Genomic DNA, 22,331 nt, shown 5'->3' with positions numbered 1-22,331 from the left:
ACAGGATGGTACAGCAGTTTGCAGTGGACTTTTTAGAAGTGTATTGAAGGATCTGGAGATCAGGTGGACACGTACGAGCTGTCAGGAGGAGCCAAGATGAATCAAATCTTCCATGAACGCTTTCCCTTTGAGCTGGTCAAGGTAACACATGCACATCCATGTACACTGTCAGACACACTCTGTCAGACAGCAGCCTGTTGGATTGAAACTGGTGCGTGTGTGTGTGATTTCATTTGGAGAGTGATGAGAAAACTCTACGCAAAGAGATCAGTTACGTCATTAAGAACATCTACAGAATAAGGCAAGTTGAAGTCAGGCTGAACATGTGATAGAATGTGTGTACCAAATTGTAACTTCATGTGTTGTCATCTTTGCAGGACTGGTCTTTTCACACCAAATATGGCCTTTGAGACTATCGTGAAACGTCTGATTGCTCAGACCAAAGAACCATGTCAGAAATGTGTGGACATGGTGATTGTCGAGCTGGTCAACACTGTAAGGCAGTGTACTCAGAAGGTGCTGATCTGTGGATCACGACTCTGGTAGGAGGGTCAGTCACACAGTACAGGTGCTTTGATGCATGAAAGTTTAGAGCTGGTTAACACTTCTGAAAAGCAGGAACCGCCCTGTAAAATTCTGCCACTGTGTATGTGGAAGTTCTCTCATACTTTAGATATGTCTCTTTCTTACTTTCTTTCTTTCTTTCAATTAATCAATCTTTATATAGCATCTGTTACAATCAAAATTGTTTCTAGGTGCTTTACAGAATCCTAGGACCTGACCCCAACAAGCAACAGTGGCAGGAAGGAAAAACTCCCCTTTAACAGGAAGAAACCTTGAGCAGGACCAATCTCATATATGGGGACCCTCCTGCTGATGGGGGCTGGGTAGAGAGGGAGGAGAGGGGGGAGGACAGGTAGAAGAGACAATAGGCAGAGATCATGCAAGTACATTAATTATAACAAACTGCTGGTATAAGAAATGAGTGGGTCAGCAGGAGAATAGAGGATAGGAAGCAGTGAAAGGTTGACAGAGGCCTGTCAGGTGATCACGTTTGTGGCCCCTGGCAGCCACAGCCAATAGCAGCATAACTAAGATGTTAACCTTATAATTAGACCCTCTAAATTCTTCTGACTAGAATAATAACTGGAACCACAGAATTACTGACAATACACTTTTTCAAAGAGGAAGGTTTTAAGATTAATCTAAAAAGTTGAGATAGAGTCAGCCTCCCGTACCTGGACAGGGAGCTGGTTCCACAGGGGCCTGGTAGCTAAATGCTCGGCACCCCATTCTACCAGAGACTCTGGGGACCACAAGTAAACCAGAATTTTGTGAAAGGAGCAGTCTATTGTGGTTATAAAGTGTCACTAGGTCCTCCATGTAAGATGGAGCTAGTCCTCTGAGGACCTTGTAAGTCAGAAGAAGAATTGTAAAAATTGTTCTAGATTTAATGGGCAGCCAGTGAAAAGATGCCAGTACAGGAGTTATGTGATCTCTTTTGTCAATACCTGTTAGAACTCTGGCTGCAACATTTTGGATCAGCTGGAGGCTTCTCAAAGAATTATTTAGACCTCCTGATAATAAAGAATTACAATAGTCCAGCCTGGAAGTAACAAATGCATGGACTAACTTTTCAGCATCATTCTGTCAATAATTTCCTGATCTTTGTAATGTTTCTCAGGTGAAAAAAGGGACCAACCACCGGGCCGCAGACCAATACCGGTCCGTGGATCGATTGGTACCGGGCCACACAAGAAATAATTAAATATTTCCATTTTATGTATTAGCTGAGTCTGAACGATCTTTTATTTTGAAAAACCGTTTGAGGAATGACCGGATTCTCTCGGTTATGTCTTACACGCCAAAATTGAACCCACAAGCAAGCAAATAATGGCAGAATACCCTGAAATCACCACCACAGCACTGAAAACCCTGTTGTCATTTCTGACATCCTATCTGTGTGAAGCTGAATTTTCTGCAGTGATAGCAACCAAAACAAAACAACGGAGTAGACTGGGCATAAGCAACACACTTTGAGTGTCATTGTCTCCCATCACTGCCAGGTTGAGACCGTCTCGTTGCAGAGAAACAAGCACATTGATTTGTCGTTATTGTGAATTAAAATGTTCATGAAAATAAAATGTTCTTTATATTTGTTTTTGTGGCATATCTGTATCTTATTTAGAAAGGATGTTTAGAGAGTAGAAGAGAGTAGCACTTGTGAGTCTTCGCAACCACACTTATCTGACAGTTCAACCCTCCCGGGCCACAGTAAAATTGTCAAACGTTGACTGGTCCCCGGTGATAAAAAGGTCGGGGATCATTAAGTTAAAGGACAGATTTTGGTCAAAAGTTACTCAAAGATTCCTCACACAGATACTAAATGCTAAACTAGATACCAGCTACAGTGATCATGTGATCTAATCTATCCCTGAGAGGTTCAGGACCAAACACCATGACCTCAGTTTTTTCTGAGTTAAGGAGGAGGAAATTTGAAGACATCCAGGACTTTATGTCTTTAAGACAGGTCTGAAGCTCTGTCTGCTTTGGTTTCATGGATAAATATAGCTGAGTGTCATCAGCAAAGCAATGAAAATGTATTCCATTCTTCCAAATAATGGGCCTCATTCTTTTTATTTGATTTTATCTTGATTTATTTTATTAGGGGATAGAGGATATGCCCTGGCTCCCTGGTTGTTGACACCACTGACCAACCCTTAGACTCCACAGGAAATGTTATTCAATCAGATGCATGCGCGCAGTCGCTCCACCATTGAACGCACCATCGGCATTTTAAAGGGGCGCTGGATGTGCTTGGACACAGAGCCACAACCCCATGAGGATGTGCGTCCTGACGCAATGATGGGGCCAGACTGCAGGCACGCGGTTCACGTTCGAGCGCGATTAATTGCCCGTTTGTGAATAAATGCATTATTGTCACAATTTCAGTCTAACAGTCTTGATTCACTTCAAAAAGAAAAAATAAGAGACCGGTTTCAGAGCTTTTACACGTTTATTTTTTTTACATTCTCGTTGATTTCTTTAAGCGTGTTGGCTATAGTCATCAGGGTTGAGGCAATTTTATCAAGCATGTTAGCCATCCTTTCTTGATTGTTCAACACGGCGTCAGAAATCAGGCGTGGAGAGGCAAGCTTTGGGCATTGTGCTGCTTTTTGCTCTGTCTACAGGGTCCTGCTGCAGTTCCTTTTATGAGCATTAGTGGGCGGTGGCTTATGCTAATCGTATGTTAATTAGACTCACCTGGCATGCACTCTCAACTTACGAACAGATGGCATTCATCAATCTAAGAACACAGCTGCGAACAATTCTGGGGCTTACGAACGCGTTGATGAATCCGACGTAGGGTTTTCTTAAGAAACTTCTTAAGAACAACTTAAGAAAGAATCTAAGAAGATTCTTAAGAACATATTGGTGAATGCGGCCCAATGTTTGTAAGGGAGGCATGTCCAAGTTTAAAAGGATTGGTCCAAGTACAGAACCTTGTGAAACTCCATGGCTAACCCTACTGCATGAACTGTACTTTTCACCAGCAACTTCAGATTGGCTTCTATGTCTGTGTTTCTATGTGTAACTGCATCACGTTCACATATTTTATTTAATCTGTAGCTAGCTCAGTATCCAATGCTCAGAGAGGAAATGAAGCGAATTGTTACTCAGCACATCAGAGACCGAGAGAGTTGCACAAAAGATCACGTGTCCACCTAACTTCTGCAGTTAGTTTGTTAGCAATGCAAATGCTAATGCCTGTCTCTCTGTTTAGGTAATGTTGGTAATTGATATTGAGCTGTCTTACATCATTACAAACCATGATGACTTCATTGGCTTTGCAAAGTAAGTGATGTTTTGATTTAAACAAAGTTGGCATCATCACTTTTCCCTCCATACAAAATTGCCAGAATATTCTGGTTTTACTTTCACTGTTCTGGTTCTGCAGACATGAGCGAAGCATTTTGTGAACATCTCCAACACCTGAATACAGTGGGCCCGATTCACCAATATGTTCTTACGAATCTTCTTAGATTCTTTCTTAAGTTGTCCTTAAGAAGTTTTTTAAGAAAACCCTACGTCGGATTCATCAACGCGTTCGTAAGCCCCAGAATTGTTCGCAGCTGTGTTCTTAGATTGATGAATGCCATCTGTTCGTAAGTTGAAAGCGCGTGCCAGGTGAGTCTAATTAACATACGATTAGCATAAGTCACCGCCCACTAATGCCCATAAAAGGAACTGCAGCAGGACCCTGTAGACAGAGCAAAAAGCAGCAAAATGCCCAAAGCGAAATGCCCAAAGCTTGCCTCTCCACGCCTGATTTCTGACGCCGTGTTGAACAATCAAGAAAGGATGGCTAACACGCTTGATAAAATTGCCTCAACCCTGATGACTATAGCCAACACGCTTAAAGAAATCAACGAGAATGTAAAAAAAGAAGAATGTAAAAAAAATAAACGTGTAAAAGCTGTGCTCGGATTGTGACAATAATGCATTTTATTCACAAACGGGCAATTAATCGCGCTCGAACGTGAACCGCGTGCCTGCAGTCTGGCCCCATCATTGCGTCAGGACGCACATCCTCACGGGGTTGTGGCTCTGTGTCCAAACACATCCAGCGCCCCTTTAACATGCCGATGGTGCGTTCAATGGTGGAGCGACTGCGCGCATGCATCTGATTGAATAAAACTCCTGTGGAGTCTGAGGGTTGGTCAGTGGTGTCAACAACCCGGGCATATCCTCGATCCCCTAATAAAATAAATCAAGATAAAATCAAATAAAAAGACAGTTTTGGCATGGTTTCCAATTTGGTTGATTAATGTTAAGTCATTGGCACATTTACGTAATTTTAAAATTCTCCGTAAATCACCAAAGAGAAGAAATGGGGTACTTCTTGTCAAAGTGACAGGTTGACCTTTCCCTGAACCCGCCCACATCTGTTCCCCCCCCACCCCACCTCCCTTTCCCGCCTTTCCCGCCTTTCTCCCTTTCCCGCCTTTTTTTAAAAAGGGAAACAGTTAAAAAGGGAGGAGGGTGGATCCCCCCCCCCCCCCCCATTCCGTACCTTGCCCGCCTTTTTTAAATAAGGGCAACAGTTACAAAACAGTTACAAAACAGTTTTGCCATAGTCCTGGCATAGCCATCTGTGGACAACATGAGTAGTTCTACATCCGTGATTGGTGAGACGGCTGTGACCGTTATAAGAGAATTGTGTGGAAAAGTAGTTGAAAAATCCACGGTGTTTGTACAGCGTTCTCAGGCGTCACCTTCTGAGCCTTTGCAGCAAGAATGGTCTTTGGAGCCTTATAGTCAAACAGGGAGTTTTGGGTATGTGTTCCGTTACAAGACGGGGGAGCTGATTCTCTATCAGCGGGAAGAATCTTCCAGTGAGGGCCCTATGTTGTCGGCTACGATGTCTTCCAATGACTGGGGTGTGTTGAAACTGATCAAACCGAGAATGGTGTGTGTGACTGAAGAAGGCTGTGAAGAAAGAAACAACACAGAACAGAAACCTTCCACAGAACAAACATTTGTGAGCATTTGGTTGACGAAAACCTCGGGTACGGGAAGATGGTTCTATCGTGCTAGCTACAAGATGCAGATGGAAGAGATGTCAGGGAAACCGAGACAGTATTTTGTCTTGGATCTTTTTAGCTCAGACTGTGGGGTTTTCAGCAACGTGTTGACTCTACCTCTTGCAGCATGGATCGAAAAGATGCATGAAATGGATGATAAAATCACAAAATTTTTTCACCATTGTCGTCTTTGGAACAACACTGTGGTGACGAAAAAAAGAGTCCTCCCTCGTGTAAGCCCACACCCATATCTCAAATGTATAAAAGACGTTCGTCTGAACCATACGTTACCCACTACCGGAGTGAAACACTAAGGAGAGCATGTCTACCAACAGAAGCGTCAAGAGCGGATCTGACAATCCGAGCAATTCCTATCTGTGGGATGAGGATGAGACACAAGCGGAACGCCCTCAACGTCGGCTTCGGCCTCGCAGGCTGGACTTTGACTCACTCATCCAACGCTTGGATCCCACGGATTCTAAGGAGTCTCTCACTCCTTGGCTAAGCCCTCCACCAACCCCACCCCTCGGACGCTCGGCATCGGATCCTGGGGTGTCCAGTCCTCACTCACCCTCACTGACACCACCCGTCAGAGACTCAGCATCACTTCCAGAGCTGTCCGAGTCTCTTCTCCAAGGCAGAGATCCTGCGCCGTCTCCGGCTTCTTCATGTCCAGGTTCTCCAATCTCTGTGAGCGGTGTGGAGAGTCTTTCACGCTCAACAACCCCTGATCTGCCTTTGCCCGACGACGCATCGGATCTCCCCGGGGGTGTATGTAACGGTGCTGACCAGCTTGACGGCTGGGCATCTGAATTCTTTGGTCTGGTAAAAAAAGGCGTTCTTCATCTACTTAGCGTCGTCCTGGACCTGTACAAGGGTGAGGTTTGCAACGGATGTCGGATCGACCACCCCAGCCAGCGCCAACACCAGTGTTTGGATGTGATCGAACCGGGTTTCTACCGCAACAACTTTTACATGTTGATGAAAAGACTCTACACACCCAAGTTCATTCCTGCTATTCAAAATTTCCTGAAAGCGTGCGGTGTCAACGCTGACTACGTGAAAGTCAAGATCGCCGCAGAGACCCTTTTGTTCGAGCTGAAATCCAGCGAATTAATCTACACTCCCATCCAACAAATGTACGAGAGTATCGCCGACAACGACAGCGAGATTAAACAGGAACATCTGGACACGGTGACTCAGTACTGGACTGAAAACACTTATATCTGAAAACACCATTTTCAGATATAAAATGGGGAGCTTCTGGGGAAAAGTTGTAAACGATGTAGAAGGTGTCAAGATCCAATTGATCAAGGGTCAGATAATAAACATCTTGTACCAGGCTATTGAGAACAAAACGGCTTCAAACAAAAACATCTTGCTGGAAAAAACCAGAACGTGTGCAGGACCCGCACTTTGGGAAGAGATGGTAAATGACACGATGCTTATGAGCAAATCTGGATTGTCGGATTGTTTGAAAGTAATTTTTAAAGAACTGTCCAACGATGTTGTAAAACCATGTCATATGATAGCCTTTTATGCTTTGCTCATTGATGTGACCAGCAGACTTGTGCAAAACAACCATTCTGTAAGCATCTTGGAAGAACTTGGAAAATTACACGATGATATCTGCCTCAGTCTAGATCATAAAGTCTTAACTCAAACTCTATTGATGATAACGCATTGGTCTTGGACTAGTTTTTGACTATCTGTACTTTCACATTACAAATGTTACAAATGTATTTGCTCATGTTACTCACAAAATGTATTTACTCATGTTACTCACAAAATGTGTATGCTAAAGATTTCTTAACAGCTAATAAAAAAATAAATACCTCTCAAACGAGCATCCCTTCTCATTCTGTTTTCAACATGTCTGAGACACGCTTCATGGAAAAAGTGTACTATGATCCCGCGCATCCCGGTAGCCTCGTTGGTGTAGAGCGGCTCCATAAGGGGGTGCAAGAAGAAATGGGAAAGACGTTCCTCGAGAAAATGTTAAAACATTTCTACAGGGACAGGACGCTTACACTCTACACAAACCGGCCAGATACATTTTTCCAAGAAACAGGGTTTTCGCCCCCCCCCTTTAAACCAATTTCAAGCGGACCTGTGCGATATGCAAGCCCTGTCGGAGCATAATGACGATATAATTATTTATTAACGGTCATAGACATATTTTCCAAAAAAGCTTACGTCAGGGTCTGAAGAGAAAATCAGCGGCTGAGGTGGTAAAGGCGTTTGAATCCATTTTTGAGTCAAGTCAGACGCCTGAAAAAATACAAACTGATGCGGGGAAAGAATTTTTTAACAAGAGTTTTGAAGCTTTGATGAAGAAACACAATATCGTTCATTTTTCCACCGCCAGCCACCTTAAGGCCTCTGTGATTGAAAGATTTAATCGTACATTAAAAGGTAGAATGTGGAGATATTTTACAGCAAAACAACTCTGCGATACACCGACGTCTTACAAGACTTGGTGAAAGCTATAATCACAGTTATCACAGCAGTATCAAGATGAAACCCGCTGAGGTAACCTCGGAGAACACTTTTAAAGTGTTTCAAAACTTGTACGGTAAATCTGAAAACCGACGGAAGGTTGAAACCAAGATGAATTTCAAGAAGGGGGACCTAGTTAGAATTTCAAAACTGAGAGGTGTTTGATAAAAAATATGAACAGAGTTTTACGAACGAGGTGTTTACGGTATCTGAACGCATCCCTCGCGACCCTCCAGTGTACAAGTTAAAAGATTACGATGGAGAACCCATCCAAGGGTCATTTTATGAGCCAGAGCTACAAAAGGTAACGATGGGGGAAGACAGACTTTTCCACGTAGAAAGATTCTGAAGCATCGCGTCGTCAGGGGTGAAAAGCAAGTCTTTGTAAGTTGGAAAAACTGGCCGGAGAAATTCAACAGCTGGATCAAAGCCGCAGATTTAAAGAACGTATAAAAATCAACTCGCGATCGCAACGGATATCATTTCATCATGTACGGTCCGAAGGACGAGGGTTTTTTTATTACCCTACCCCTCCAACGCCAGCGTCGATGTTTTTAAGAAAACACGAGTTCCAGTTACCGCGTGGATTTGCCTCAACATATCGATTTAGAGGGAAGCTGGGAAGTAGCTTTAACGCAGATTTCATACCCGCACACCTTTTATCACCTTTATCAGGAGGATGCCTACTTTTACTGGAGGGAAAAACCTCAAGAACCGGCCACGGAGAGCGAGGTGCATCGTCAAGAGATGAGAGAATCATATTTCAACGCCATCTCAGCCTTTAGATTCGAGATGGACGGACAATTTAGAAGATAAAGTCTGATATTTACCTCGTCTATGACAGTCTTCTGAAAAGATTTGATTTCCAATCGGGAGGTAAAACCCACGTACTCTTCGAAGGACCCCTGGCATATTTGATGGGTATGAATCAGGGGAATGGTTTACGTTTGACCAAAGGTATGCGTACTATCCCTGCGATTTACGAGCTGGGTTTTATCACATGTATTGTTACAGCGACGTAGTTGCACCGCAGATGGTCGGCGACGTTTTATGCGCCACTTTTGAGAACGATTGATGTAAAAGGAACGTTCGGTGAAATCGTCACACAGTATTTCAATCCTGCTTACTATTTACCGGTGTCCAAAAACCACATTGAAAACATTCAGGTGGAGATAAAAACGGATCAAAACAAACCGGTAAAATTTTCATACGGCAAGACTATCGCGACTCTCCACTTTAGACCTAGAACTTGAACCCCAGGGTTATATATATTCCAATCGCCCGCGTCCTCATCATTCATTTTCAGGAGGCTGATCATATCCACACACAAAGTGTTCAAGGCTAAGAGAAAAATATAGAGAAAAGAAAATGGCTCGGGTAGGTTTGAGAGAAGATCCTCACCGATTTGTACAATATTATGAGAGTCAAGTAGGGGGGAATTTGCCGGGGTTTTACGGTGCACCGGTCATGTACGGTCGGGGGATAGGATCTTTGTTTTCTAAATTATTTCGTTTCGTCAGCCCTTTGGCCAAGAAAGGTTTCGAATAGCTAAACCTCATCTTAAAGCCGCTGCGAGTAACATCGCCTCCAACGCCGTCAAACACGTGATGGAACGGTTCGCCGGTGATCAAGAAGATGATCAAGAGATAAGCAAAAGGATCCGGGGGCATTATGGTGTTGTCGCGTAGGAAGAGAAGACGACCCCCCGAGAACGCATCCCCCGCTCCCCCTCGAGCTTTAATAAACAGCCGTTCGGTAAAAGGAAGAACAGTTGCAAAAGGCCGTCGTGTGAAGAAGAAGTCCGTCCGGAGCTCTGATATTTTTTAAGAATATCTTTTCTTTGAGAAAAAGAAAATGGCTCTAGTACATCAGAAATCTCCAGAGTGTACTCTGGCCGAATTGGATTTATTTTCAGCACCTATGACGCAGCTGTCTATCGATGAAAAAACCTACACGGAAATTTCCCCCCTGTCAGCCATCACCGACGGGGGACCCATTGAGTTTTTCATCCCCGAGACGGGGGGGACCGGTATCTGGATCTGAACGACACTCTGTTGCATCTCCGTGTAAAAATCACCAACGCCTAACGGATCGAACCTAGCTAATGACGCAGCGGTGGGTCTTATCAATTATCCTCTAAATACAATTTTCAGTCAATGCGACGTGACCCTGGGGATCGACTCATCTCTCAGTCGAGCGCTACCCACCCCTATCGCTGCATGATTGAGACCCTGCTCAACTTTTCACACCGGACACGCTCTCCAGTCAGTTTACCGGGGTCTTTTTTAACAAAGATACCGCCGGGTCAGTGGACTCTATCGTGCTCGTGAACGGTCCAAATAAAGGGTTAACGAGGAAGCCGCGTCCACAGCCCGTTCCAGAGAAGTACACCTGCTCGTCCTCTCCACGGGGACATCTTTTTCTGCGAGAGACTATTGCTCAACTCTGTCGATTTGAGAATTAAACTGACGCGAGCCAACTATGCGATGCCATCTGCATGCTTACGTTTCTTGCGTCGCTCTGCTTCTGCTTTTTGAGTACTGGGGCTTCCCTTTTTGTTAAAAAAGTGGTCCGTCAGTTAGGTCACGCCCGCCGCCTTAATGAAGGGCAACCCGCTCTCTCCCCTTTCACGCGTTAATGTGAAAACTCTACTCTATTCCGGTTCAACTCTAGGTTTGCTCATTCCGAGAATCTAGGTCTGTTGCTAGGAGTCTGCTTCCTGTACAAGTACGTGTTCTGGGTATGGTACACACGATGGCTCGTCCTTGGATACGAGACTTTCACCTTATTATTTCAGACACTATGACATCGAATACCTGGCTCTCTGTCAGGACGGCCGGCAAGTTCCGGCTAAAGCTTTCCAACCCGATTTTAACAACGGGGTGTCCGTCAGAGAATTCTACAACATGTTCCTGGCTACCGAGACATCTCAAAGATTTACCCCTGAGTATCAGCCGTGATGACTTTAATGACGGCTACTCTCTGTTTTGTGTTTAATCTCAATCCGAGCGATGACACGACGCACTGTCTACCGTCTCAAACGGAAACCTCAGGCTGGAGTTGAGATTTAGAACACCCCTGCCGCACACCGCGACCCTTATCGTCTACGCCTGTTACGATTCTATTCTGGAGATCAACGCCAAGGCAGGTGCTGGTGGACTATTATTAAAAGATGGACAACGTTCAACTAGAGAACCTTCTGCCTGCTGGGAGATGTGTTTTGCGGGGTGTGGGCGTCCGATCAACTGCCCATGCTGAATCCCTCTTTTAGAACCCCGGCCTACTTTATCGTCAACACACATCCGGCTCACATGCCGGGGGAGCACTGGTTAGCTTTGACGCTGGAAAATGGTGGCATAGCCACCTTTTTTGATTCTTATGGATTTCCGCCGGACTTTGATCACTACCCTCCGAGCATCTTACAGTTTCTGGAAAAACGTTCTAAAACATTGAGTACCACGACGTTCAGTTGCAGCACCACATGTCGACGGTCTGCGGACAACATTGCATCTATTACCTCTGTCACCGCGCGCGGGCTATCTTTTGATCAAGTACTGTCTTTGTACAATGATGATGTAATAAAGAATGACTTCATGGTGTACGACTATGTGAGGAAATATCAGCGCTGTATTAGAAATAAAATCAATGGTCCCTCCAAGCAGGGTGTTGTTTTTTGCAATGTTTTAAAGATTTTTAAAGTTTTTGAATGAATGACTGTACGCTCGAAAAAATGTTAATAAACGCTTTATTGGTAAAAGACAAAACTTTGTGTATTACATTTATTCACGATGAAATGTTAATCCAAACGCGGGGGTCATTTGTTCGTCTTCTAGTTTTTGACGGTAGATCCGCAGGTGTTTCAGAGTCTTGAGATCCGATCGCATCCATCTTGAGGAGTCGGTATTGATTACGCGCTTGTGGGTTACTTATAGAAGACAAAGGGATGTTTAATTCTGAGAGAGTATTTAAAAAATGTGTCCATCCGGGAGGTTCAGAACCCTCTGATTTTTTCTTTTTAAAAGGAAACAAGAGTCGTTTGAATAGATCGATCATGTGAGACCCTTTTACAACGTTTGCCCCGGTACACAAATTCCCCTTTTGTATTCCAAACATCGTGACGGTCGGATAATTTCTTTAAGACGTATTCGGCGTTCTTGCGATCTCGCGGTGGGAGGCTCTGCAACACGTCGTCGATGATGCTATCGGACGTCCGTACGTCCGTCCCAGAATCTGCCTCTGCCTCCGTCTTTGTCAGATTCTCTGTCAGATTCTCTGTCTGATCCTGCTTCACAAAGGTCAGATATCTTTGCAGTAACGCGTTATTTTTTTAATTTTTTTTCATGAGAGCTCAGCCCCTGCTCGTTTAAGATGGCTCTCATCCTAGCATCCAAATCGTCCTCCGCGACATCTCTGATGGACTGGGAGGGTCGCGTCAGGCGGTTGAGTTGATGAGGGGTGACGAGAAACATTTTTTGGGCCTTTTTCAAAGTCATTTTCGTATCAATCCTCCGACGAGGTTCCCGATCAAAGGTACCACCGCTGAGAGGAGAGGTAAAAGAAATCCGCCCGTCTGCTTCTTTAACCTGTTGCTTCCTCTTTAAACTGGTTCTTTTATCAGCCAACAGTTTGATAATTTTTTTTCTGTCTCTTCAGTTTTTTAAATTGAGGTCAGGGGGACGTTTCCTTTTAGAAGATTTAAAGAAATCTCACACAGTGTCTGGATAAAATCCGGGGAGCTGTGATGAATGTCTCTACGTTCTTGGGTGTGGCACGGTACAGGGCCTTCAGCAGGGTGCGTTTCTTTTTATACGCGCTGACATGATGATCTACGTCGACGCTCTGGGGATGTAAACGGCCGCTTGCTGGTGAGGAAGTACACCCGTCCTCAGTCTGTACGGATCTGGGCAGACGGGGGTGAGATCCACTATTAAATACCCGTGAGGGTCTTTTGTGGCGTCTTCAAACTCTCCAAGAAAAATGTCTTTTTGATGGAAAAATCTGATGAGCCAATATATTCATTTGTAGTTTATTCCGTGGGTTTTTAAACATGACCAAATAATTGCTGTTCAAACTGATGGTGCGACTGTGTTTACCCTGGTGAAACACGTTTTGAGTCAACATCATAACACTCATGTTTCTGTGGTGGCGATACTGTGTAAAAATCTTTACCACTTCAGGATGGTCAGAGGCTTGAAAAATAACATCGTCCAAAATAATCAAATGCTTTTGATCAGGAGGAAACAGTGTTTCATCTTCAAAAGAATCAGGCAGACCTTTGACAAATTTAATGTTTTTAATCATCTTTTGCAGTTCAGTGTACATAGGTTAAAAGAGGTATAAATCCACACGATATTGTCAGGTACAACATTTATTACACGGTCACAGTTTTCCAATACATTTTTTACAAAATAGGTCTTTCCACACCCGCTCGGACCCACGATTAAACAAGAAAAAGGAAAGATAAACCTAGGATCAAATTCAATTTCCTGCATTTCTAATACCCGAAAGGCAGAGTTGTTCCGTCAGCAAAGAGTCGTCTTTTGTCATACACCACCCTAAATTTTTTATCAAATGACACATTTCTCTCATGCAAAACCCTTTTTATCACGTCTGATGCTGTGTTGACGGATCTCGATCGTGTTTCCCTCTTGTTTATTACTCAGGTAACCCTCCACCAGCTCTCTGACACTGTCAAAGCTCACACGCTCACAACATTCCCGGGTCTGAGTGATACCTTTCACACGCATGACGACTTTCTTTTTTATTCGTGTTTGGTACGCGTAACTCTTGGGACCCGCCGCTGCAAACTCTTGAATGCTGTCACCATCCAGTTCATCCGTCAGGTCACCTAAATAGTTACCCAGCTCTAGAGGTTTCTCACCCTCTTTGACCAGATAGATTAAACTATCTGTGTCGATGTAAAACACTCTGTCTTGTAGTTTTTCCAGATAACTGTACAGCTTCAGTCGTGCGTGTGCTGTGGTGAATGCTGCAATAAAACATTACTCTGTTTACCTGGGGGTTGAACGTACCTCGGTGTATTTCCACCTGATGAGAGCTCTGTTGCTGTGGAGAACGGAAAAGTATTCGACTTTGTATTTACCTGAAAACATGTAACTAAAGAATTCTTTAGGATCTGAGACAATGGTGGTTTTAAACAAATTATCTCTCTGTGCAAACTTTCCCCACAAACTGTTGAGACACAATTTAGCAACCTGTCTTTTCACAGGATTGGTCTCGATTTTGCCAGCATCTAAAGAATGCCCTGATGCTCCTGATAGTCCCTGATGTATTTTTTCCCTGCTCTCTCGGTCCGTCGCCTCAGCGGGGTCCCGAGGCTTCCTGCTTTCCTTTCAAAAAGGTGTGTATGTAGTCGGTAAACACAGTGTCGCTGCTCTTGTCAAAGTGCCAGACTTCTGTAATTTTACCCACCCTGTACCCCACCTCCAGAGCTTTGATGAATTCAACGGTGACCCAGACCCCCGTCAGAGCTCTGCCCTCATCGTCGTGTTCGCAGGGGCCACCCTCATTGTTAGTTTCGGCACAGGTGCGACACAGTGTAAAGAGTAATTTACCTCCCTCACTTTTGTGCGGTAACACGGGGAAAAAAGACCTCGAGGAGGATACACAGTGGCTCTGATGAAGCCGTAGTAGCTGCGTGGGTCCTCGAAATCTTTGTAGATGATCACGGGGTGACCTAAGGGGTAAGAGCAAGTACTGTTGACAAACGGGTACAGTGAGGTGACATCAACATAGTGGATGGTTTCATCGGGCGCTGCCGTGTGTCGCAGTTTTAAAAAGCGCTCGTTCTACCTCCGAAAAGTGCTTTTCGGGGTTGAGAGGCTCAGGAGCGTTAAGCAACGGAGAAATTCTTTACCTCCGTGCATGTTGTTTTCATCTGGTTCCACGTGTGTTCTCTCATGACTACAACACGAACCCCATGTGTGGTCTGTAGCTCACTCACCCTCTTCTCACTTTTGTAGTGCAGTTCACCAAAGGTGACGCCTCTCATATCGCACTGTACTGTGGGATCAAAGCAACTGGGACAGCCGTGGTAAAAACATCCATGAAATTCCCAGACATGTTTTACACCGTCAATCTCAGCATATCCGTCTACGAAAAATGCACCAATCTGTTTTTCACCCATGTTTAGAGCATGCTGTATAAAGATTTTTCTTTGTGCATCAACCATTCTAACCATTGAACCGATGCGCTAGAGAATCTTTTGCTCTGATTCAAATAGTTGTGAGGGCAGGGGATAGCCAGAGTGTTAGGAGTCAGATAATGGTGCGAAACACCTTCATACAGGCTCCGGCTATGGTGATAGAACCAAAAGGGTCTACCCCCGTCTCACCTAGGAACTGATCTCTAAATTTAAGACTGCCCTGGGTGAGAATGTCAACATCATTTTTGCAGTACAGCGAGGCCTCCTTTTTGAAGTCAAAGGTACCTCGGCTGACCTCGTTGTACCACGGGTCAAATTCTTCCCGTTCGCGCACCGTCATGTGATCTACGCCGTAGTCGGACGGAACGGGATAGGGCCCCACGTAATTGAGGTGAATTTCTGAGCTAAATTTGTGTGGGAAATACCCCTTGGTCTTGTCAGTGAATCCTAAGGCTTTGGGCATAGCGCTGAGACGCATGGGGAGAAATGACAGGAATCTATGAATTTGAGACCATAATGGGATTCCTCAAAACTGAGGATTTTACTCCCGTTCATCAGAATCTGTTGTGGCGTCACATCCAGTTCCAACATACCTTTTAACACCAGATAACTGTCAAACCCCTTGGCATTATGGGCTATAAAGATGTTCTGTTTGTATAGTGGCTTCCTGAAATGCAAAATAAACTTTTAGCACAGTCAAGACCATAAAACGCCTTCTCTTCACCTTTGGATGTTTTTGTATGCACTAAAAAAGGAACATGCTCTCCATTTTGACCCACAAATGTTTCAAAATCATAAAAAAAACCAAATCAGGATGTGAGATGTCTGGTTGGAGGGTAGGAATGTAACAACTATGATCGACTTTAGAGTCGCTCTGCAGTTTTTCACCACAGATTTTACATTTTTTCAACCGCACAGCGATGCTTTGCATCGTCTAACGACAAATTGACACTGTAGTATAGTTCGCATCGTGCGCATTTTTTGATTCGGTCGCAGAGGCTGGACTTTCTGCTTGAACCGACCAATTTGTGTCTGGTGAAACAAGAGGGTGAGCGACACGTTCTGTTACAGTCAGAGCAAACCACTGTGTTGAACCCTTCTGTGGGGCAGGCAGGATCGTTGCACACTGCGCAGTAACCTTTACAAAAGTGGGTATAGGGGTGCTTAAAAGTCTTGTAACAATAATTACAGACTGACGACCCCAGGAAGGCTTTGAGATTTTTTATCCCATAATAGTGATTTTGTAGTAAAAAGAGAAACACTGATTGGAACGATCAGAGAATTTTGTCTCATAATGTGAGAGGGTTTACTGTGGCATGTTCTGTAAAACACAACAATTTTACGCCCCAGAATATTTTCAAATTTACCAATGTCACTGAAAGTGACGGGGGTCTCATCATTTAAACCAGCCTGATGCTGCAACTTCCTCGCAATATCAAGGCATTCTCTTTCAGTAAGTTTCGGGTAGATAACGTGAGCTAGACTGATGGCGAAGCAAAGCTGGTTGTCTCTGTTGTCTACGATAAATAAGTGACGTCTTTTTTTGTCAATGATTTCACAGTCTAGAGTTTTCTCCATCTTACGTTTGGCACCTCCTCCTGGGTTCTGCACCACGTGAAGGATGAATTCTATATTCTCATCCGATGAAATGATACCGTTTGACTGCACAATCCGATCTAGCATTCCATTAAAAGCCGGTAGAATATTTTCACCTTGTTCATCCACAGCAACTGTAACATGATTGTGTACGTTTTCACACCCACCACCTCCAACTGTATTAAATCATTGCGACTACTATGTCGTCTGGCAACATCCACCAATTCGCTGATAACCCCTGTTACATCTCGATAGAATGTTGCAATGTCAGGCACATTTCCCCGAGTGGGAATGTTAAAGGAGCGTCTTGTTCTCCATGTGTTAAAATCATTAAAAAACCTCTCACCCCCGCTCAGGAGAGAGATCGGATGGATTTTCTCCTAGCCCTCCTCCCCCTTGCTGAGGAGAAAGTTTAGGGGGGCCATGTGTGTAAGGGGTGAGGGGCTGCTCTCTGACCCCCCTTCTCCTGGCCTCTCATCCTGTTCAGGAGGGGGGTTAGGAAGAGCCGATTGTGTCTCTGCTGAATCCGTCTCTGATCTGATTGTTACCGCGTGTAAGACATGATCACTTTGCGTGTGGGAGCTGATGAAGGAGAATGATTTTCAAACTCTACTGCATTAACTGCATTAAGGTTTTCGAGGGCATCATTTATGAGTTGTAAGTGTCAAGTTCTAGGACGTTTTCATTTTGCTCTGCTGCGTTAGGGCTTTCGGGAGCATCAATTATCGCTTCTGTAAATTGTAAATTTATTGGAATGGAGATTGGAATTTCACTTAATTGATCAACAGCTATTTGTAAAGCATTCGGTACTTGATTAAAATATTCAACATTGAAATCCTCATCCATATCTTAAACAAAAGACAGAAAAAGGAAAAAAAAATTACAGCTTTTTCAACACTGTTTTAGTACACCTTTGGTTACAATTGGAGGAAACAATATACCGTATGACATTATTGAAAATCTCCAGCACTACCATGTCTTGGGGGTGTTGGGAATGAATGTAGCAGCCTGTATCCCCCTCCACCCTGTCAAAGAGCGGTTCAGGAACGCTCTCGTGGTGCTCGTGCTGTTGTTGGGGATGATCGTTGCCCCCCGTATCCCCCTCCACCCTGTCGAAGGACGGTTCAGGAACGCTCTCGTTTAATCTCAACCCTGAATCTGTAATTAGATGAGAGATGAGTTATTATTTTTTTTATATATTATTATTATTATATTAGTCAAGAATATAGTATAAAATATACCATCAAACAATCTCCTGACAATGTTAGACTTGTGTCTCTGGTTCCTACGTCTCCTTATCGGCCTCGCAGGTTCGAAAGGATCTGGTGAAAGGGAGAGTGGAGCTGCCGTGGGTGCCGCTGTAAGTACAGGGGTCAGAGTGGTACACGCTTGCCGTATTCTACGTCTCCTCGCAGGGGCAGAAGGTTCACGGGAGGGTGGAAAGGCCGTGGGAGTCACAGTGCTCAGAGAGGCGCACGTTTGAAGGTTCTGTTTTGATGGTTCTGTTTAGACAGAGGGGAAAATCGTTAAAATACAAATCATCAAAACGGCACATATTTTGTATATACTTCTAATCACAGATAAATATTACCTTGTACAGTCGACTTCGGTCCTCCTGGCTGTCTCACACGTCTTCTGGAGAGTTTGTTCGTCTGCTTACTTGAGTCAGTCCCATGTTGAAGTGCCGAGGTTTCCCTCTCAATCTCAATTTCACCAATTTCAGTTACACAGCAATTTGTCCCCTGCACGGGGAGTGGGGTTTCAGAACACAGCAATGCTTTTACTGCTTTTTCAGTTTCTTGGTTGTCTTCGGATACCAATCTTTCAGCCCTGGCTAACAGATCTGAAAAATGTATCATAAAAAGTTATATTTCAGCAATCTATGAACAACTGAGCTGTTCATAAAAAACAAACAAAACAAAAAAAAAAAACTGAGTTAATCATTTAAAAGAAACTATACCAACGTCTGTTTGCGTGAGGGTTATTCCTTCAAACTCATCGGCGCTGACTTTAAAGATACAGAAAATTACACTTAAAAATCTAGAATAAAAATAGAACAACTTTCAGGTTAAAAAGATCACGGATTGCTTACCAGGATAAATTGGCATATGGTGAACCTCTACTGTAACTTCTAAAACACAGTTATTCGTAAATAGTAGTTAATCATTAATAGTTCATTCATTAATAGTTTTCTAAAACTATTTAGAAAACTACAGAGAAAAAGTTTGGGAAGAATTTGAGGCTTACCGGTAGTCATCTTTGCAGCCATCTTTGTTTGTTACACGCGCTCGCAGACGGTGAAGCTTCCGATGAAGTTCTGGAGGACTGAGCTAATGACTGTGAGATGATCATGTATATATTCGCTTTACAATGCTTGGCGAGAAGGAAAAAAAAAAAAAAGTTGATTGGCGCCGAAAAGTCTGATATTGACGATTGCCCCGGTGGACCAACTGGTGGTGATGTAACTCCCATGGGGATACCTCCCTACACGGGAACTCTACCAAACAACAGGTTCAGGCGATATAACTCATGTTAAGAATGTTTTTCTCCAGGAGGGCCTCCAGGTCTCCACGGGATTTAAGCTTCTTCAGTTACACACCTCGGACACCGGAAGACAACGTAGGCCCCTAAATTTCTTACTTGAGGCCACCAACTCTTTTCTCTTTTCTTCTGAACCACAGTGTTAGGGTTCTAACAGTCTAACTTTCTCCAATAGTTTTCTCTTCTCTCTAGTTTCACAAATGTTTCACAAAATGTTTGTTCTGTGGAAGGTTTCTGTTCTGTGTGTGTTTCTTTTTCTTCACAGCCTTCTTCAGTCACACACACCATTCTCGGTTTGATCAGTTTCAACACACCCCAGTCATTGAAGACATCGTAGCCGACAACATAGGGCCCTCACTGGAAGATTCTTCCCGCTGATAGAGAATCAGCTCCCCCGTCTTGTAACGGAACACATACCCAAAACTCCCTGTTTGACTATAAGGCTCCAAAGACCATTCTTGCTGCAAAGGCTCAGAAGGTGACGCCTGAGAACGCTGTACAAACACCGTGGATTTTTCAACTACTTTTCCACACAATTCTCTTATAACGGTCACAGCCGTCTCACCAATCACGGATGTAGAACTACTCATGTTGTCCACAGATGGCTATGCCAGGACTATGGCAAAACTGTTTTGTAACTGTTTTGTAACTGTTGCCCTTATTTAAAAAAAGGCGGGCAAGGTACGGAATGGGGGGGGGGGGGGATCCACCCTCCTCCCTTTTTAACTGTTCCCTTTTAAAAAAGGCGGGAAAGGGAGAAAGGCGGGAAAGGCGGGAAAGGGAGGTGGGGGGGGGGGGGGGGGGACAGATGTGGGCGGGTTCAGGGAAAGGTCACCTGTCACTTTGACAAGAGTACCCCATTTCTTCTCTCTCTCACCAAAATAGGAAATAAACAAATAAATAAATAAATATGACAGAATTATCATTGTAATATTGAATTTTATTGAACTGCACAAGAGAAGAAAACACAACCATGCCAACATGTCGGCACTGAAATGTGCGCAAGAGTACTCCTGAGTGTTCGTAGGATTTGTTCTTACCTACAATAAATCCAGGATAAGAAGAAATTGGTGAATGCCACAATCTTCGTCAACTGTTCGTAAGTGGGACTTAAGAACAAATTTGTTCGTAAGAACGCTTCGTGAATCTGGCCCAGTATTTTTAACAGCTCGACAGCAGCACTGCTGAGCTCAATATCAACAACAAAGAGATTTACAGAAAAAACATGTCTGTGTCTGTCAGTGCTCAGCAGAAAAGCAGTCAGATAAACAAGAAGACGACAACAGGAAACCAGGCAAGTGTGACGATGGTGGTGATGATGGTGGTAGTGATGATGATAGTGATGATGATTGTGGTGGTGGTGATGTTATGGTGTTGAGTATGATAGTGACGGTGATGATGAAGATGGTAGTGACGATGATGGTAATATTGATGATGGTGACAATGATGATGGTGATGTTATTTTTTTATTCTGTCATGTCATCTGGCCTCAATTGCCATGGCAATCAGGATGAGCTGTGGGTATGAGTGGAACCAGGAAGCAAGTTTCTAAGTCTAGGTCAGGGTCAGGGGGTCAAGCAAAGGACAGTGAAGGAGGGTGACAAAGTCCAGATATTGCTGCCATTGGGAGGTCACATGGGATTTTTACCAGAGCCTTTTCTCTGGATTAGAGGCCTCTGTTGAAATAACATCTATAGTTTTAGGCGAGAACTTAACCTGATATAAACTTTTCCGGAACGTGTACAAAGATTACCGTCAGCTGGAGCTGGCCAGTGAGTCCCAGGAGGAGGTGGACAGCTGGAAAGCTTCCTTTTATGGGCTGGAGTGTACACTGAACGCACCGTGGTATATAATACTATACAGAGTTTTTACTGCTATCCTGTGTTCCTCTGATTTGTTGTGTTTGTTTTCTCTTGCAGGACAAAGAGAAGGTAAGAGTGTGTATGTGTATTCTGATTAAAGTGAACCGGTGTGTAGGAGGTGGTTGAGGAGGCCAGTGGAGATGGTCACATCCACAGTCTGGACCCTCAGCTGGAGATTGTTAGGAACCTGGTGGATTCATACCTGTCCATCATTTACCGCACTGTCAGAGACCTGATCCCCAAGACCATCATGCACTTGATGGTCAATAATGTAAGACACAAATACACACTCTTGTGTAGCTATATTTGTGAGATCCGTTTCTATTTGTTAAAACCTACCTTTGATCTTGAGTGAAGAGCAAAAGGAAAGTAGGACCAGATAATTTTGAGGCAAGTGGCTACAGACACTCTGCACCCTGGCCAGGATGGGTAATATCAGCCTTTGTCTGGTCAATTACAGCTGAATGAGGAGCCATCAGCGTATAGCTATAGACTGAATGTAGAGCCATCAGTGGGAAGCTCAGCAACACTTAATTGCATTACTGCTGAGAGATGAGACCAAGGTATAATAACCAGAAATGAGCTTCCTGCAGAGCTGAGCCCAGCTATTCCGTGCTGAGGTCATCCAGCCAGTCAGGAGGCAGATCCCAGACATACTGGAAAGGTAATGTCTCCCATCTAGATCTGAAACACCAATGTGATCCTGAAATGAAGTTAATATCCTCTCGACCTAGAATTGGTTCAGCAAAATATGATGTAAAGTCCATAACTTCACCTGTTTAATTCCTAATAATTGGAACTTAAACCTTAATTTTGAGAATGAAATTAGGGCCCCGCATACGTAGACCCACATACAAACACAAACAGGAAATGAGGTCAGCAGTCCCCTGCCCTCCTTTGTTGTCTTCAGGCAAAAAACTTCATCCACTCTGACCTGTTGGCTCACCAGTACTCATGCGGAGACCAGAACAGCCTGATGGAAGAATCCCAGGAGCAGGTGAGGAGGTCCACACCCAGGTCTGAGAGCAGAGACAGAGCAAAGAGACCGATTTCTTCAGATTCAATTCAAATATGTTCTCACCT

At 44.0% G+C, this 22,331-nt stretch overlaps 1 protein-coding gene and 1 pseudogene across 2 annotated transcripts; one reads left to right on the top strand and one right to left on the bottom strand.

Moving 5' to 3' along the window:
• LOC130525990 (dynamin-1-like) overlaps positions 1-22,331 on the top strand; it is a 42,438-nt pseudogene that overhangs the window by 16,674 nt on the left and 3,433 nt on the right.
• On the bottom strand, positions 17,516-19,561 carry LOC130526045 (uncharacterized). Of its 2 annotated transcripts, XM_057033396.1 has the most exons (6): positions 19,093-19,561; positions 18,938-18,976; positions 18,806-18,853; positions 18,437-18,688; positions 18,087-18,347; positions 17,516-18,003 (listed from the first exon to the last, which is right to left on the bottom strand). In XM_057033396.1, exons 1-6 carry the CDS (start codon positions 19,112-19,114, stop codon positions 17,726-17,728), a joined length of 900 nt encoding a protein of 299 aa, XP_056889376.1. In that variant the 5' UTR covers positions 19,115-19,561; the 3' UTR covers positions 17,516-17,725. The 2 variants fall into 2 exon arrangements, with proteins under 2 accessions (XP_056889376.1, XP_056889378.1); XM_057033398.1 differs by lacking the exons at positions 18,806-18,853; positions 18,938-18,976 and having other exon boundaries at positions 17,519-18,003.

The sequence above is a fragment of the Takifugu flavidus genome, chromosome 5, assembly GCF_003711565.1.
Source record: "Takifugu flavidus isolate HTHZ2018 chromosome 5, ASM371156v2, whole genome shotgun sequence".
Lineage (NCBI taxonomy): Eukaryota > Metazoa > Chordata > Actinopteri > Tetraodontiformes > Tetraodontidae > Takifugu > Takifugu flavidus.
Note: the sequence above shows the minus strand (reverse complement) of the source record. Positions and strands in the feature narration are given on the sequence as shown.